Source organism: Lycium barbarum, chromosome 6, assembly GCF_019175385.1.
Source record: "Lycium barbarum isolate Lr01 chromosome 6, ASM1917538v2, whole genome shotgun sequence".
NCBI lineage: Eukaryota > Viridiplantae > Streptophyta > Magnoliopsida > Solanales > Solanaceae > Lycium > Lycium barbarum.
The window spans coordinates 118,701,987-118,721,996 of NC_083342.1; the positions used below are offsets into that span (position 1 = coordinate 118,701,987).

At 34.1% G+C, this 20,010-nt stretch overlaps 1 protein-coding gene across 1 annotated transcript; it reads left to right on the plus strand.

Annotated features, from left to right (window-relative positions):
• The first annotated feature begins 15,433 nt into the window (after positions 1-15,433).
• Positions 15,434-16,423, plus strand: LOC132645848 (putative invertase inhibitor). The gene has a single exon (XM_060363084.1). The coding sequence runs from the start codon at positions 15,444-15,446 to the stop codon at positions 16,026-16,028; it is 585 nt and encodes a 194-aa protein (XP_060219067.1). The 5' UTR covers positions 15,434-15,443; the 3' UTR covers positions 16,029-16,423.
• The last annotated feature ends 3,587 nt before the right edge of the window (positions 16,424-20,010 follow it).

The window sequence follows — 20,010 nt, forward strand, 5'->3', positions numbered from 1 at the left end:
AGGTAACGCCGGCCACTTTTCCGGCCAGATCTACTTTTTTTCTCTCTTTCCTTTTCTTCTTCTTCTCTTCTTCTTTTCTTCTCTTCTCCTTTTCCCCTTTTTTATCTGCTCCTGGCGCTGCCAGAATACAGCTGCGTCATCGCGGGAGACTTTTTCCGGCACCATTTTCCGGCCAGCCATCTCTTTCTCTCCTTTTTTCTTTTTGCTTTTTCTTTTCTTGTTCCCCCTCTTCTCTGCTCCTGTTTCAAGTCTCTATGAAAATAATTCCGGCAGTGAACAGTGAACAGTACTCCTGCAGTGAACAGTGAACAATACTCGGACGTTGAACAGTGTTTTCCTGCGGCGATCAGGTTCATTTCAACTGGAGTTGGTACCTCCGGTTGCCATATTCATTATTTGTCCATACACTTGTAGTTACACTTTTTTGCTAACTTTAGACTTTTGAATAGTTTATTAGTTCATACTCATTTTCGTGGCTTTGCTTAGTGATGGTAGACTAGGGTCATGTTCTCGTTCAGGGACGGGGGCGAGGGTTAGGAGGGGTAAGTGGGTTAAAGGAGCGTCTAGGTTGAGAGTAGGATCTTGGAACATTGGAATGTTAACGGGGAAGTCCATAGAGCTAGTTAAGATTCTTCAGAAGAGGAAGATTAATATAGCTTGTATCCAAGAGACCAAATGGGTAGGTCCTAAAGCTAAGGAGGTAGACGGGTATAAGTTGTGGTTCTCTGGTAGGTCGAAGTATAGAAATGGGGTGGGCATTTTAGTAGATAGTGAATTAAGGGATCAGATGGTAGAGGTTAGGAGAGTCACTGATAGGATGATGTCGATTAAGGTGGTCGTTGAAGGACTCACTTTGAACATTATTAGTATATATGCGCCGCAAGCGGGCTTAGGCGACGAGGAGAAGAGGTGCTTTTGGGAGGATTTGGACGAATTAGTGGGAGGCATACCGCCTACTGAGAAGCTATTCGTGGGAGGTGATTTCAATGGATACATCAGACCTATTTCGGGAGGTTATGATGATGTGCATGGAGGCTTTGGCTTCGGGGACAGGAATGGAGGAGGAGTCTCACTTTTGGATTTTGCAAGAGCTTTTGGGTTGGTGATAGCCAATTCGAGTTTCCCAAAGAAGGAGGAACACTTGGTAACCTTCCGTAGTTCGGTGGCTAAGACTCAAATAGACTTTTTACTCCTTAGGAAGGATGATAAAGGTCTGTGCAAGGATTGTAAGGTCATTCCGAGCGAATATCTTACAACCCGACATAAGCTCTTGGTGATGGATTTAGCGATCAAGATGACGAGGAAGAAGAGGGTCGTGGAGGACCGACCTAGGATCAGAAGGGGGAGTTTGACCACTATTAGTGCCCCGGAGATGGGAGAGAAATTGAAGGATATGGGGGCCTGGGATAGTAGTGGGTATGCGACCAGTATGTGGGATAAGACGGCTAGTTGCATTAGGGTGGTAGCAAGGGAAGTGTTGGGGGTCTCGACAGGTAGTCGTGGTCAGCATCGAGGGGACTGGTGGTGGAATGGAGAAGTTCAAGGGAAGGTGGAAGCAAAGAAGGTGGCGTATGCGAAGTTGATAGAAAGCAAGGATGAGGTGGAGAAGTGGACGAATACAGAACTTTATAAGATGGCGAGGAAGGAGGCGAAGTTGGCGGTTTCGACAGCAAAAACGACAGCTTTTGATCGCATGTATGCTGAACTAGAAGAGAAATGAGGGGACCAGAAATTGTTCAGGCTAGCCAAGGCGAGGGAGAGAAAGGCACGTGATGTGGATCAAGTAAAATGCATCAAGGACGAGCATGACAAAGTATTGCTAGAGGAGACTGTCATTAGACGGAGATGGCAGTCATACTTCTCCAAACTCTTGAATGAAGAAGGGGACAGAGACATTGTGTTGGGTGATTTAGAACATACAGGAAGGCGTCGCGACTTTGGCTATTGCAGGAGTATTAAGGTTGACGAGGTTAAGGGTGTTGTTCGTAGGATGCGCAGGGGAAGAGCGACCGGACCTGATGAGATTCCGGGGGAATTCTGGAAGAGCGCGGGCCTGGCAGGTTTGGAGTGGCTGACTAGGTTGTTTAATGTCATCTTTAAGACGACACTGATGCCCGAAGAATGGAGGGCGAGTGTAATGATCCCTCTATACAAGAATAAGGGAGATATCCAGAGTTGCAACAACTATAGAGGTATCAAGCTGCTAAGCCATACTATGAAAGTGTGGGAAAGGGTGGTGGAGATGAGGGTGAGGAGAGGTGTGTCTATTTCAGAAAACCAGTTCGGATTCATGCCGGGACGTTCAACTACAGAAGTCATCCATCTTATGAGAAGGTTGGTGGAGCAGTATAGGGAGAGGAAGAGGGACTTACACATGGTATTCATCGACCTAGAAAAGGCTTATGACAAAGTTCCAAGACAGATCCTATGGAAATGCTTGGAGGCTAAAAGTGTACTTGTGGCGTACATTAGGGTGATCAAGGACATGTTTGAGGGAGCCAAAACCAGGGTGAGGACAGTAGGAGGAGACTCAGAGCACTTTCCAGTTGTGATGGGATTGCATCAAGGATCAGCTCTTAGTCCGTTTTTATTTGCCTTGGTGATGGATGGATTGACACGGCAAATTCAAGGTGAGGTGCCATGGTGTATGCTTTTCGCGGACAACATAGTCCTGATTGACGAGACTCGTAGCGGAGTTAACGCTAAGCTGGAGTGTTGGAGACATACTCTGGAGTCTAAAGGGTTTACGCTGAGTAGGACCAAGACAGAGTACTTGGAGTGTAAGTTCAGTGAAGCACCTCAGGAGACTGACTTGGAAGTAAGGCTTGGTACCCAGGCCATCCAGAAGAAAAGTAGTTTCAAGTACCTTGGGTCTATTGTGCAAGGCAGCGGGGAGATTGACGATGATGTCACACATCGTATTGGGGCAGGGTGGATGAAATGGAGGCTTGCTTCCGGAGTGCTATGTGACAAGAAGGTGCCACCAAAACTTAAGGGCAAGTTCTACAAAGTGGTGGTTAGACCGACTATGCTGTATGGGGCGGAGTGTTGGCCAGTTAAGATCTCTCACGTTCAAAAGATGAAAGTTGCCGAGATGAGAATGTTGAGATGGATGTGTGGCCACACCAGGAGTGACAGGATTAGGAATGAGGATATTCGGGATAAGGTGGGGGTGGCCTCGGTGGAAGACAAGATGCGAGAAGCGAGATGGAGATGGTTTGGGCATGTGAAGAGGAGAGATACAGATGCCCCAGTGCGGAGGTGTGAGAGGTTGGCCATGGATGGTTTCAGACGAGGTAGGGGTAGGCCGAAGAAGTATTGGGGAGAGGTAATTAGACACGACATGGCGCAATTACAGCTTACCGAGGACATGACCTTAGATAGGAGGGTTTGGAGGACCCAACTTAGGATAGAAGGCTAGTAGATAGTCTCGTTATCCGTTCTTATTAGTAGTCGCATTATTGCAATATAATTTCTTGTGCTCCGATTTCTGCTATTATCTGTTATTTCCTGTGCTTTGGTTATCTTGTGTCATCTGCTCCGATTTCTGCTATTATCTGTTATTTCCTGTGCTCTGATTATCATGTGTTATCTGTGTCGCTTGCATTATTTCATTTCCATATCGCTTTAAATCTCTTATCCGAATCTCTTAACCTTATCTGACTTCTTTTTATGCTTTTATTGAGTCGGGGGTCTTTCGGAAACAGCCGTCCTACCTTGGTAGGAGTCAGGTCTGCGTACACTCTACCCTCCCCAGACCCCACGACGTGGGATTTCACTGGGTTGTTGTTGTTGTTGTTTTGAACATAGTATATATATATATATATATATATATATATATATATGCATAAAAATAATGCAAATTAATAATGTCCAAAAAAAAAGTGTACACCATATTAAAAAATCAAACAATATTCATGTAATTTCCAAAGTATCTCATTAAGTCAATAATGATGGATTCATTACCGCGTGCGTATCAATCCATTAGTGGGAGCAAATGAAATTATTGTACAATAACATACTTAAAATACTTATATATTAAAATAAGATAGAATTTAATTACTTTTTCATTTTTTCCTTACTCTAATAAATGTGAAAATAATTGTGGGCCCCATATTAAACACCGTGCGTATTTGTAGCAAACACTAATATAATAAAGTTTTAAATATGGAGCGCAAACTACAATGTTATATTAATCGTGTTCTGAACAAAGTATCCCATATTGACAAAATCAAGCAATATATATATATAAAAAAAAAGTGAATTCCATATTAAAAAAATAAACAATGTCAAAAAAAAAAAAAAAGTGCAGACTTTGTATTCTTAGCAAACACTAATATAATAAAGTTTTAGATACGGAGCACAAATTACAATGTTATATCAATCGTGTTTTGAACATAGTATATATATATATATATATATATATATATATATATATATATATATATATATATATATATATATATATATATTATACATAAAAATAATGCAAACTAATAATGTTCAAAAGGGTGGGCCCCATACTAAACGACACCAAGCAATATAAAAAATAAAAATAAAAAAAGAAGAAACTATATAAAGCATGGGTTTAGACCCATGCTTCATCGTTCGTTGTCCCTTTAAAAAAAAAAGCAAGAAAAAAAGTGGAACTGACCACATCCAAACTCACGGGAAAAAAAAAGTGGACCTCATATTAACAGAATCAAGCAATATTAAAAAAAAAATGTGAATCCCATATTAATAAAACAAACAATGTTAAAAAACAAATGCTTAGAAAATCAAACAATTAAATCAATAATGATGGACTCTTTAGAATAAGGAAAAAATCAATTTCTACTTTGTTTCGTTTTAAACATGTAAAATTAATTTAATAATTTGAATTAGAATTATCTAAATCAAAATTTGATAAAAAATAATAAGTATTTTACACCGTTAAATTAATCGAATTAAAATTGAAAGTATCAACTGATGCTTAAATATTGCTATTGTTTTATCTCAAAGAGAGGAAAATAATTTCTTTTTAAACAAGTCTTCTCTTTTAAAAAGTATTAATAAATTTTCGTAGGAAACACGAATAAAATAAAGTTCTAGATACGGAGCACAAACTACAATGTTATATTAATCATATCTTGAACATAGTATATATATATATATATTATCATTATCTAAACACAACTACATATACATAGATACACTATAATTCGAAGTGTTGAGCCCGTGCTGCCATCTAGTAGTATATATGACTTGGCCGCATGTGTACGTCCAAAATGACTATACCCGTTTATTACATCTTGATGAAATGCTTATCTTATTATTTTGCCTCAGAACGTTTCTTAAAATTTGCTTAAAGTGATTAAATATAATTTACATCATTTACTATAATCCTACAATTTAGAATATGTTAACTTAAAATTCTTTAGGTACACATTTTTTTATGCATACATTAATTAACTACAATTTCATGCGCATATATCTTGGTTTGAGATTTTATTTAATATTTAATGTATTTTGTAATTTTTCATATTTTTAAATGTCATTTCATTCTTATAATAACTACTATTAATATTGAAAACAAAATATTCGGACTCATTATTTTTTTTGAGACAAGGTAATCTACACTCGGATTCATTATTGGCGACCCAAGATGCTATTTAATATCACTCCAATTCCCACTAATTTTAAATTTGGGCTAAGGGCGCTAATTTGGGAATGCTTAAAAAGTGTTATCTAAGGAGCCGTTTGGACATGATTTGAAATCATGATTTGAAACAATGAGACGAAACCATGAAATGAAAACATGTTTGGACATGCAATTTGAATTTCTTAAGTTGTATTTTTTCTTATAGACATAAAAACCCCACAAGTTGTGAAAACTATCAAAACTTTCTCAATTCTTATATTATCTTACCAAATGAGCAACTCATAGTTCATAACAAAATTAATACGCTACTAGAAGGTCTTTCTAAAATATACAACATCAATTGATCAAACTTTAGTTCAATAAAAAGGAAAATTTAACATGAATAGTAATGTAACTGCTCTTTAATATAATCCTCCCACATGGTACGAACATAAATAACGGTTGATAGAAGTTAATGAAGTTGGTAAATGATCAGTGGGAGTAATGTTAAAAATATCTATCAACTTATGGATCTTTTTTTACAAAATATAAACTTATGGGTCAAGTTTTACATTTACAAATTCTAAAATCATGATTTGAAATCTCAAATCATGCGTTTTTGGATAATTTGGGATTTCATCTCATGAGATGAAATCACATGTCCAAACGCTGATTTCATCTCATGACATGAAATTGCATGTCCGAACGCCTACTAAAGCATTTACGGGAATGCTTTCACAAAGTGACCTTTACTGATAGCTTTTGGCTATGAATTTAGGCCATGCTTGTAAAGTTTTCGCAATGTAATTGGAAACTAGGTGTCCAAATTTGCAGGAAATCGACCAACAATATATGGTTTCCAAATTGCCTATCATGGGGGAATTCAATAATTTACACATCAACTTTGACGCCAGTGAGATCATTAGGCGTCCCTCAAATAAATACTTTTGACTTACAAAAAATTATGTAATTGATTGCAGGTTCTTGCTCAACAAATTCGATAACCGGGATGCAATTTCACATATACAAGGAGCAAAATCAAGTAGTTGAGTGCCTAGCATCAACCCAGTCATTCCCCTTTTTGATGACCCAAAGTAAGTCTCACCACCCCCGTTTATATTCCCGATAGACAAGCTACTATCCATTTGCCACCCACAATATAACTACTTAACTAATGGAATACATTTTTTGGACCAAAAATAACAAAACGAAATGGTCAAAGGTCGATTTGATCTAGAAGTCAAAGATGAAATTTTTTGGAAAATAATATTAATGCTTATGATTAAACCTATCAATCGGGCCGGTTGAACCGATCAAAACCGGTAACAGAACCCGGTTCCATAACCGGACCCGATGGATCGGTTTACCGATCGCCGGTCTACCGGGATTCAATACCGGGCCGGTTTTCAAATAATGTGCCCAATTAACCGGTTGACAGATAATGTTTTTTTATTTTTTTTTTAATAAAATGGAAGTTGCCTACTGGACCATTGGCCAACGGTCCATTTTGCAAAAATGGCCGTTGGCAACGGCTAAAAACGGCCATTTGGGCCTCCCTTTGTTCCCCAACCCCCAAACTTTTTTTAATACACTTTAACCCATCCCCCACCCCTATATAAACCCCTCTTTATTTTATTTTCATCCACAACAATTCACTCTTCTCTTTCTCTCAATTATAGCTATAGCTACTTTGCTACAATTAGTCACTTTAAATTTCTCTTAATTAAATACTATAAAGTTTTATTCTAGTTTCAATTTTATATTTTGCAATTATAAAAAAAAATTGTTGTTGGAGTTGGTGATTTTGCAACAATCTGAAGTAGCTCCAAAGCTTTGATGGATTTGCAATTCTAGCTGCCTTCGCTTTGGTGGAAATTAGTCTGGCAATTTGGTACATTCGTTCCAACTCTATCTTTATTTTCCGCTATTTAATTTAAGCAATTTAATTTGTTACAATTTATTTTCTTGTGATTTAAATTATTGCTATTTAATAATGTCGAAGAGAGTGAGACGTGGTTGCGGTAGTAGTGGTAGGGATGGGTCTATGGAGGAAACATTTGTGAACGAAACACCTAATTTAGGTATTAATATTGGTCTTAGTCTTAACAAGTTAGATTTTTTTGCTATTACATGTCATTGGGTTGATGATAATTGGGTGATGCAAAAAAGAATTATAGCCTTTTTATATGATGAAGGGAAAGATCGTCATGGCGGAAATTTTTTAGCGGATTCAAGGTCAACTAGTATGAAATTTTTAACATTTATATAAAAACACTTTGTATTGCTTTAGATAATGCTTCTAAAAATACAAGGGCGGTTGTTCTTTTAAAAAATGAATTAAACCCTCTGCTAGAAAATATTTTTCATGTGAGATGTAGTTGTCACATTTTAAACTTGATTGTTAAAGATGGTCTTGACTATTTTGAAAATTCTAGTCAAAGGGTTAGAAATGCGGTTGCTTTTCTTTTTTGTAATGCTAATAAGGAAAAAATGAGAGATTTTAAGAATTTTTGTTTGCAAAATAACCTTAGACCTAGGAAAATTCAAGTAGAAGTTGACAGGTGGAACTGCACTTACATTATGTTACAACGAGCATATGATTATAGGATTCCCATACAACAAATTCACAACTTTCACAATATGGAAAATGATGAGTGGATAAATAGTAACGATTGGGTAGATGCTAAGGAATGTATTGAACTTTTACAAAAAAATTATAATGCAACTCTTGCTTTTTTTAGACAATTCTATCCCACGGTAATCGAAATTTTAGCCTACTTAACGGAAATAGCTAGAGTTTTATATGAGTATAAAGATAAATCCGGTTATCAAGCGGCTATTTTTTCTATGATAACAAAATTTAAGAAGTATTTTTTTCCCATCCCAACTTTATTTATACTGGGTTCTCTTTAAATCCTTGTTTTAAAATGTCTTATACTATAGGATTGGTTAGATAAATTTATAAATTTTTAGAAATTTCTGAGGGAGTTAAACCATCTTTAATTGACGCTGAGCTCGCGGTTGATGCCGAATTTAGAAAAGCTTTTACTCATTATTCTACTTTGGAAGAAAGCGCTACACCCGTTGCTCCACACCCTAGTACTTCTCAAAGTAGCAAAAAGGGCTTGTCGGGTTTGTCGAATTTAAAAGTTTTACATTCACATCCAACTCCTTCTCATAATGCAAACTTTGATGAATTTCACCTTTATTTGATGAAGCCAAATGTGGATATCTCCCAACTAGATGATTTGGATGTCTTAGCTAGCATGGTGGAAGAAATACAAGGCGAGTCATCCGATTCTTTCAAGAATGGCTCGAGATATCCTTACGGTTCAAATATCAACCGTGGCTTCGGAAAGTGCATTTAGCCAAGGAAGACAACAAATTGGAGACCATAGACACTCATTATCCGGATTTAGCTAGCAAGTACTAGTTTGCATTCGCGATTGGATTAGATCGGAGCGACGCAACCAAAACTTAGGAGAGGTGGAAGGCGAAGAGGAAGAGATTGAAGATTTGATAGCAAGTGGAGTAGACCAAATGGAAGACTTTGAAGATATCTCAATGACCGAATTTAATATTGTGGAGATTAGCGAAATGATTCAAACTTTTTTATTTTATTCTTGTACTACTTTTTTGCAACTCATGTATTATTTGCAAGTTAAAAAAAACTACAACTTGCAAATAAATGTTATCCATTAATGAATAAAATATATGGCTCATTGAGCTTTCTTCTATTTACTTGTGTTCATATTCTTACTTATATTAAGTTAGGAATATACCTAAAATATATTAAGAATATACTTATAATATACATCTACTTATAAACTTAGAAATTTTTTTATAAAATAGATACTTGAGTTATAAAATAGAAATTTATAAACTTAGAAAAAAACTTAAGTTATATAGTAACTTAACTTATAAACTTAGAAATAACTTAAACATAGTGTATATATATATAAGTATATTTATATAATATACATATAACTTAATATATATATATATATATATATATATATATATATATATATATATATATATATATATATATATATATATATGTTGTTAGTTAGTAAATATATAAACTTTAGTTATAAACTTATATAACATATATAAATATACCTACAATATACTAAGAAATACTATAATATACATATACTTAAGAAAAAATAAAAAAAATAATACATTTTTTACGTTTTTAACCGGCCGGGTATGGTTTCCACATTTTCACCCGGTTAACCGGTCACCGGTGGCCGGTTCCGGGTTTTTGATCGAAAACCGGCCGGTTAAAACCGGTTGATAGGTTTACTTATGATTCATGATTCTTTATGATTATAATTGATTTTGTAAAGTTATTAGCTTGCAGGCACATTGAAGTATTTTGTTTTATTAGTTGACCACGATGTATCAAACTAAAATATATTTCTTTTTCTAAATTTATGGAAAGTATATGTATTTGAAATAATTTTGTTATATTTGAATAAACATAGTTACAATATATATACAAACAAAGTTATATTATAATCACAAAATTGTGACTCGTATAAAGGCAAGAAATATATACTAGAGACAAATTTGCCATGCTTGAAAAGTGTGGCCATATAACTAACAAAGATGTAGCTTATTAAGTAAAGTACGACATGTATAGTAATCCCAATTACGCTTTTCAACTGTTGGTTAGGAGCTACGCTTCAAAAATGCTACATAAGATAACAAAGGCAACACTTTAGAAGTGCAGTACTAGTTATAGGACATGAAAAGCGTTAGCATAGGAGATTACAAGTGTGGCATTTGATGAATTAACGAGGCCTCGTTTTTTAAATCATAACCTTTGCTTCCTGAAAAGCGTTGCCTAGAGGGAAAAATTACACTTGTTTAGGTCATTTCTAAAAAGTATTGCCCTTAGGTCAAAAAATGCCTATGGTTAGAAGTCACACTTTGTGTTAATCTAGGCAATACTTCAAAATTTAGTGATACGGCTGATTAAAACGTAATGCGTTGTGAATCAAAATAAAGAGACGAACTTATATATAGATCCAAAAAGGTTAATATCAAGTAAAACGATTTGAAGTGTGACTAAAATTTATAGAATCTTATCCAAAATTCCCTCATAATTAGCATGATCTAACTATAATCCAACACCCAATCAACGAAACAATAGAGTTCATCTAAAGATTTCCAAATTCTTTTTGAAAGCAAAATCTTCAATATATATATATTCATCAGCCATTTTGATCACTAGATATCATTTTGCTCAATCTACATGTAAGGGGTCAGAATGTGTTTATATTTGAAACGTGTAGAAATAAAATTTTAATTATAATTTTTTAAAAGGGATTAAGAAAAGGATTTATTTTTTCTGATAATAAAGCAATAAGTAAAAGAGATTAAGTAGATTCTATTGAGCAATCTCCGGCGGAGCTGTCTTCTAGCGAAGAAAGAGCTCGAAAGCTTGTGATACAATTATAAGCATAATACAGTGTTTGTGATGAAAATTAGATGGGTCACAAGTTATATTTATAGTCTAACCCCTAAGTAATGCCATGCTTGTTTCAGCCCCTCATAATGATCATTATTTGCACGTTAGAGTAGTTAGGTACGTGGTTGAGAAACTCCCAGAGTGAATTCCTTATTCTTCGGGAATGATTACTGAAGAAGCTTATCTTGATAGGTCACTGACATATTCGTTGTCTCGTCATTTCGGAGCTAAACTAGCCTGCATTGGAGTTCCAAATCTTGAGTGAATAGGAACCGTTATCCGGATGTGATTTGGTGTGATGTGCCCAGTGTCATTCTTGCTGAGCTAGATTTGAGTAGACTTGAACCATCACGCGTCATCTTCAGATACGTCCAACTGTCAAACCCGTATTTTGACTCATAAAAGTATGATCCCAATGGATGATATCTTCGGCAATCCTTGATTCCCTAGCTAGTTAAATTAAACTTTGGCAAGTGCACGTATACATTATGCTTAACGCAACAACAAATATCAGTTTTCTTGACTTACAATGGTTAATTTTGAATTCAGCCTGTTGTCTCTCTCATTTTCTTTTTATGTGGTAGAAATTAAAGCTAACCGTTAGAGACATATGCTTGAATTTCATGTGTGAAAATGAAAAGTTTCCTTAACAAAATTGCATCTTTATTAGGCCCCAAACTTGGCATGTAGATATATGATGCGTACAAGCAATTGGAAAAAATAGGGACCCAATTAGTTCGTCAATTGATGCACATATATAATTAAATTCTGGACAATTCCAAACATGAAACAAAGTTACTTTGAGTATTTGATAACTTGATGAATGGAATTTGCACCCAACTAGGAATTTAATAAACAATTCTAATTAGCTTTTTATCGAATAAATTCTTTATTTCCAATACAAGTTCACGAAAGTTATCTAAGTTTCACTTTTGCATACAAATAAATTAAGAGACATGTTAAATGCCTATCTCATTGCTCTTATGAATCCTTGAAAACTAAAGATAAATGCACTTTTCTCGAATTCCAAGAATTCTTAGTTTCTGCCAATAAAGCATACTGTCTATTATTCTCTTCCCTATCTCCGTTCATTTTTACTTGTCATGTTTCGATTTTCGAGAGTTAATTTAACTAATCTTCAAAGTTAAATTAAATTCAGTTAACTTAATATTTTAAAATTAAAATTTAGATAGCAAAATTATACGAAAAATACTATAAGTTGCATTCTTCTCATATTAATATAATGTAAATATACATTTTAAAATGTTGATCAAAGTCTATATAATTTGACTCTCAAAAAAGAAAATATGTTAGTTACAAGTAAAAGTGAACGGAGGGAGTAGTTATTTCTACTAATAAGCAAATAGATTAATCTAAGCAGGAAAAAAGAAAAAGATTACTCATTGATTCCTTAAATCAGGATAGAATGCAACACTCAGTAAAAGCACATGTATGATTTAAAAAAAGTAAAGAAATGTATTATGCAGTTGATGATGGGATGGGATTAGGTATCAGATGCTTTTTGACTTAGGACTCCCATTTATCCTTTTAGATCTTTTTCTAAAAGGTAAAGAAAATCTTTAATTTTTGTCCATTTTCTTTTCTCTTTGTCACCCTCCAAATATACTTAATTATAGCCTTGGTAGCTTTCTATAAATACTTGCCATCCTAGACAATAATTCTATGAATAACATTGTATATCGTCCTCATAAATAAGCGTGACGACAAATAGGTAATCTTTTCCACCTCTAATTCTTTATATCCCGATTCTTCAGCTAAGTTCATCTTTTCTTATGCTCCATATGGTCTCGTATAATCACCAATAATAGGCAGGCACTGCTAGCTTGAAAATAATGTAGAATAAAAATTAATTTGGAATAGGAGTAAAGCTTTAAACCCCTACAATCCTAGTACTCTCAAATTCATATATATGTTAGTCAAACTGAGATAATAATTGTACAAAATCTTTTTTACGCTATTGACGACAAATAAAATCTCACCCATCCATCTTAATTAACAGTTATTATTAGCTTCACAACTTCAAAAGAATGGGCACAAAATTAATGACATGCAACTAGCAAGTCATGATGATGTGTATCAGTTTTTCTAACATCTCTTCTTGCCATGTCCACTCCCTTCAGAGTTTCTCAACAAACTTTTCTAAAGGCAAATTATACTCCATGTAAGGTTCCAATTTAATCAATCACTGTTCCTTAATTGAGAGAATCGAATTTTTAACATCCATACTTTTTTTCAGATTATAAACGTAAGTTTCAAGAAAAGCATACAGATATTGGGATGCATGTGGAAGGAATAAATGAATAGTAAAGGATATCAAATATAACACAAGTATATTTCCACCATTGAAAATGATTTTTCATACAAGAATTCCTTTAATCTTATACCCCTTCGTTTCAATTTATGTAAACCTTTTCGGAGTACGAAGGTCAAATTTTATAAATTTGACCGTAAATTTGACATAGATTTTTCAGGTTTGTAAACATAAAATTTATATATTTAGTAACTACGTAAAAAGTACTATAAATCATGATAATTTATAATTTAAATAATTTACGAAAAATATAAGAAAAATGTGGTCAAAGAACCATCTCGTAGACTCTCTGAATAGTAATAAGTTCACATAAATTGAAATAGAGGGTGTATTTATAGTTACCACTTTTTAATTCCCTATCTATGTTTGACCCAAACTCAACATTTTACCAATAAGTTAAAAAGAAGAGAAGAAAATCTAAAAGTAAATTCTTTAAGTGTCCTAATAAGCAGAGTTCGAGAGCAAGGACGAGAAATCAGCCTTAGTAATCAATGCAGACCAAGGCTAGAGCAAACGCCAAGTTATTAGTAGTACTAAATATAGGACGACGTGTGGAGTTAACATTACCACCAAGTTTATGAAAAGAATGTGACAAACAATTGATTAAGAATAAGATTTAGCCTTTAGCATCAAGAGTTTCTAAAAAGACAGGACAGTATGAATTAATCAAGAGAAAGTGACTACTCACCAGCTCAAGATTGCAAGTTTGCAACAAACAAAAATACAATGTCTAATGACAAAGTCATGAAACATCAATTAAGAACAGAGTCATGATGAGCCGGTTGATCCATTCCATAAATAAATTACACCCTTCTCCATTATTCTATAAACCAAAAGACTTTTAACTACTTAGCGGTGGAATTTGGACTTGTGTTAATTGGTTATAGCTTGAAAGGATAGTGACGTGGTCCAAATGGTGAATTAATAAAAAGCCTAATATTAAATTGCTATGTGTGTGGATAAGCTACGTCCAATAACTATTGGTCTGTGATGGGTAGACACTCTCTATAAGTAGAGGTCAACCCCCTTTCCCTAGCTATTAGAAAATCCTAGCATTTTCTGTTCTTGAATTGAATATGTGGTATAGCGGTTGACATCCCACCGATTGAGATAGCTAGTGGATCGTAAAAGTTGGTCTTAGGCTTAACAGCCGATTGCTACTGCTGCTGGATTAATAGAGATGAACGGTACACTTCCTAAATTGTATCTCAAGATGATGTTTATATTCGTGTCTTAATTTCTGCTGTGGCTGTGATCTAATTATCTTACAAATGGTATCAAAAAGCCACCATAGTTAGGAATTAAGATCAATTGTTTCTGTCATGGGTTAGAAAACAAGATAAGACTGCAACAAACAAAAACACAATGTCTAATGACAAAGTCATGAAACATCAATTAAGAACAGAATCCTGATGAGCCGGTTCATCCATTCCATAAATAAATCACACCCTTCTCCATTATTCTATAAACCAAAAGACTTGTAACTAGTTAGTGGTGGCAAATGTACGGATTGAACTGGATTAGAGTGGTCAATATGGGTTGAGTTAATAAATATGCGGGTCATTAACCCGTTCAAAGGTTAATTGCACTGAGATAGATTGAGCCAAAATGAGCTAAATAATGATTCATAGCCTAACCCGCCTAATTCTTACGAAATTCTCATTTTTGTTTGTTCTCTAATAATTTATTTAATTAATAACACTTCTTTTATTATGGTTATGTATAACATATTAGCAAAAAAAAATTGTTCTTAAAAATATGGCATAAAAATATTCTGATAAGTTTTTTCATATATCTACTTAGCCCAAAGTGATCCAACCTTTAGATGGATTGAATTGAATGGATCAAAATAGGTTGAGGTAATCAATAAACAAGTTATTAACCAGACCAAAATTGAACGAATTGAGCGATTCATGTTTTTATAGGCAAATTTTTACCGCCCCTCAACTCAGTTATTCTACTTTTTCTTCCCTTCAAGACTATAAATATATAACCCCTCAACAAGAAAAGACATGTCATCCCAAACAATCAAAAAAATGAAGCCTCTTTCCTTATTCTTCCTTCCTCTTGCCCTATTCCTCTCCTTATTTTCCCTAACATTCCATATCTCAACAGGCCAAACATTAATCCAAAACACTTGCAAAACATCTTCAAAAGATGATCCAAATATTAAGTATGGTTTTTGCACTACTTCTCTACAAGCTGCTCCGGCCAGTCAATGTGCTAGTCTTCGTGGACTCGGGATGATATCGATTAGACTTATTCGATACAACGTTACTGATACGAGGTGTAGCGTTAAGATATTACTGAAAGACAAGAATTTGGATCCTTATGCAAGGAGTTGTTTGAAGGATTGTTTTGAACTTTATTCAGACGCGATCACGACTATCAAGCTTGCTATGAAGAGTTATAACACGAAGAAATATTATGATGCGAACATACAAATAAGTTCAGTTATGGATGCTGCTACGACATGTGAGGATGGCTTTAAGGAGAAAAATGGTGTTGTGTCACCATTAACAAAGAGAAATGAAATTACTTTCCAATTGTCAGCAATGGCCCTTTCTGTTATGAATCGTCTTAAGAATAATGGGTAAATTGGTTGATATTGAAGATATTGCTTCTTAATTTTGATTGTTAATATTCCTGTATTTTTATTGTATTTTGGTTGGTTTCCCCACGTTCGGTACCCGCATTGGAGCCCGACTATATTCGTATTTCCACTGGGGGTAAGCGCTCCCTATCAATGATTTTTTCATACCCAGGGCTCGAACCTGTGACCCCTGGTTAAGGGAGGAGCAACTCCATCCGCTGCACCACATCCTTTGATGGTAATATTCCTGTATGTTAATTATTACGTAGTTCATTGTGTAACTTTCACTTTTTTTGAATCTTTGCTTGAACTTTTGTACTTAAAAAAAGATAGTATCCCTATATATATTGGATGTTATGAGATATTTATATGATGATATAAGGTACTAATAATTAATAATTGTCTATAGTCCTGAATAAGTCTTCTTTTGGCTTTTTGTAATGATGCTACTTAATACTCCATAATATAAACATTATCTTTGTTAGCCCCAAAAAAGAAAAAGAAAGGTTAATATATTCTGTCTTTCTTTTCCTTTTGCTTTAACTTATCTTGAAGTAGTTTTATTCTAAGAATATTGCTCTTCTCAGTGGTTACTATTAATTAAAGGGAAATTTGGAATAACTTAATTAAAGCGTTAATGTAATAATCTCAATCTCTTGGAATTACAACACTTCATCTTGTTGAGTTGGATTTGAGGCAAACTGAATCCTTTGTTAGTTGGCCTAATCATCAAGAAGATGAAGTAGTGGAAACTTCGTACTTCCTACTTCTTAACTTATTGACCTTTTTTTCATACTCCTTACTCAAGTTTCCTGTGAAGACAAAAACAAGATTTCGTGATTCGTCTTCTATTAATTCTTTATTCAAATTTAATTCTAACAAATAAAATAGAAAATTCTTAAATAGTCTACTTCTTTTTGAATTATAAATCCCTTAATCCTTAATAATTAAAGGAATACCTTGGAACATCATATCAAATTACGTACTTCAGTAATTTATTTATTTTATATTTTTCATCTGGTGTTTGATATTTGTGTTAGGGTCATGACTAATCCAAATTCATGCAGCGTAATGCTTATTAAAGGGGAAACACTCATTAGAATTTTCTTCATGCTCTGGACTCTAATTAGAGAATTTTGGTTAAAGGCGAAAAATCATATTCATTCTACCATAACTCTTGATGGTACCCCGTAAACTGCAGTCAAGGTCTCAAAAGAGGTCTTAGTCACCAAGTCCATTGTTTCTCTTCAATTATTTTATAATATTTACACGATAAATTACTTAAAAAGTAATTACAGGTCTATATAATATTCAAGAATTTGAGCATAAATGCAGATAAGAGAATCTTATTATGGGTGGTAGGGGCGAAGCTAGGTTGCCGCAAGGAGGTTCACTCGAATTTCCTTCGAAAAATTATAACCTATATATACGGTCAACTTTTTATACATATGTATTAAAAGTTGATTTTTTTTTTAATTTCGTCACGTGTATATTTAATTATATATTGAATCAAAATTCTAGGTCCACCGCTAATATTTAATTATATATTGAATCAAAATTCTAGGTCCACCACTTATTAGCGGTTGAAAAGCGAAAGAGTAAATGTTGCTATCGAGGTTGAGTAACTCAAAAGTGAATTCCTGAATATCAATGGGTCCCTTTTAAAAACAGGAAATGACAAATCATATATTTTAGTGTTTTTTATGCTGTTTCAATGTTCTTTTTCGAGTGCTTTTGCTTTTATTTGAAATGACAATACTGAATCCCCGCATCATCCAATAATTAAGCAAAAGATGGAAGAAAAAAAAAGGTGTCACGGCATAGTACAGTAATTTTTCTTTTCTTCATTCTTCTTCTTCTTTTTTCTTCTATACAATCATCTCGTATTTGAAGTGTTATCCCTGTTTAATTGAATTCATATCTAGTAAGTCCACTAAGGCGGATAAAACGTGCCTCATAAAAAAAATAAAAAATTAACGTTTAAATTCAAAATCTTTAATATTAAAAAGTCTCAACTAGTTCACTGCACTTCTTAATCTTAAATAAGTAGAACTTCTCAAAAACAAAAAAATATATAATGACTTCTTTTTCATCGCATTCCCCGCCCTCTTCGTGATAGAGGTAAGAGTTTGACATATAAAAAGAAAAAAAATCGAAACAGCTCATTTATCCTTTTCTTATATACTACTACTTTGTCGTCTTTAATTTCTACTCCCATAGAAACAATTTCACGTGGGTATAGTTTCAATAACTGATATTAATAAATGTTTGACGTAGCAAAAAAAGTATTTATTTTTTCCTGTAAAGAACGAATTAAACAGATAGCATGTTAGACGTATGACGTGATTCTTATGTTCAATAAAAGAAAATATAAATGGTAAGTAAATATACAAATACACCGTCATATAACTAAAGTTTTATCAGTTCAAACATCTCAGTTTCTCGTGTCATGTGAAGTAATACTCGAAGATATTCGAATACCTAATTAATTTTATTTGCTGATGCAAAATCCAGCTGAAAAAAAGAACCATATTTTGTAATACTTGTCCTACTTTTGGTTAGTTAATAGAATAAAATATCTATTTAATCACGAGGATGAATGGCTTGATAATTTATCAAGATCCAAGATCATATCACATATTAATCTACTTTAAAATAGAAGACAAGCAGCCGGTCCCGTTGATTAGTCAAACTAGAAATTTATGGAGACAAAGATGAGAACTTTTAAAGAACTCTTACATATTAAATAACAGAAAAAACCATGTAATTATATACTACTGTATAACTCTGCGGGACAAGTATAAGGACAAGTATGTACAACAATCTATTTTTCTAATCACAGAAGAAGAATCGTACTGAGAGAGTCAAAATAGGCATAAATTTCTATTTGGCACAAAGCTTTTTCGTACCTTGTATGTGCCCTTAAATTATTCTTTCCCGAATATTTTCTTCTCAGTTGGTTTTTCCTTTTTATCGATTTCGTGTTGGAATATTGTTTCTTAGAAGCACGACTAGAGCATCTTACGTCAAAATTAAATAACTTGAAGCCTGTTGCTGCAACCCATTCTTATGCAAGATGACAATCATCTGTCGAGATGGGGTAGGACGGATGAGAAAAAATTCAAACACATCTCCTCTGGACCTGTTCTTATGCAATATGGTCCATCTCGTGACCTTCAGTTTTTCACTTTTCTTTTTTATTTGTTAACAGAATGGAGAAAAGAAATAGTGGGCGACTGGAGTCGAACTTACTCTTACCATTGAGCTGAATGCTCATTAGTAACCTTCCGAATAATATTCATTTGTGAACATTAGTCCAGAAATTAACAATAAGACACACAAATTTTTATGGTACTTTTGCTATTCCAATAGTTATATTTTCTCCATGATCCACTGTAAATTTGTGTAGACCATAGCTCTCAACGGATTTATCAGTCTACAGAGGCAAACTGTCAAAATAACAGTTTAATATGCAATGTACCAATATAGTGGCTATCACAATTCATCAACCTATCGTCCTACTTCATTCGCCGCTGGAAAAAAGGCATAAAACTACTTTCAGACTAGCTGAAACAGACGATATATCTGCGAGTTGTGCCTTTGAGGCTTATGTTTCCAACTAAGCCCGAAATAATTATAGTGAAGCAAGAGCGGAGATTAATCAATTTGTGACAGAGTAGATAATCCAATTTATATCACCTTAGGGAGATAATCTTTGAAAGAAAACACAATCATCTCTAACCAAAAAGAGAGAGTGACGGAGGTCTAATCCACTCCAATTCTTGAAGTATTATTGCAAATGATAACTTACACTCATAATAAGCCGGAGAAATTGCAGAGCTCCAACATCCAGCATCAACTTTAAAGGTAACCTGGCTAGATAGATGCTTCAAATCAGTGCAACAACTGAAGCAATCTTGAAATTTTGTGGCATGTGAATATTATAACGGGAAAGACATCCATGAAATAAATACTTAGTCGTTTTC

Coding starts and splice junctions, on each gene's coding strand:
- LOC132645848 (XM_060363084.1), top strand. CDS start 15,444: ATGTCATCCCAAACAATCAAAAAAATGAAGCCTCTTTCCTTATTCTTC.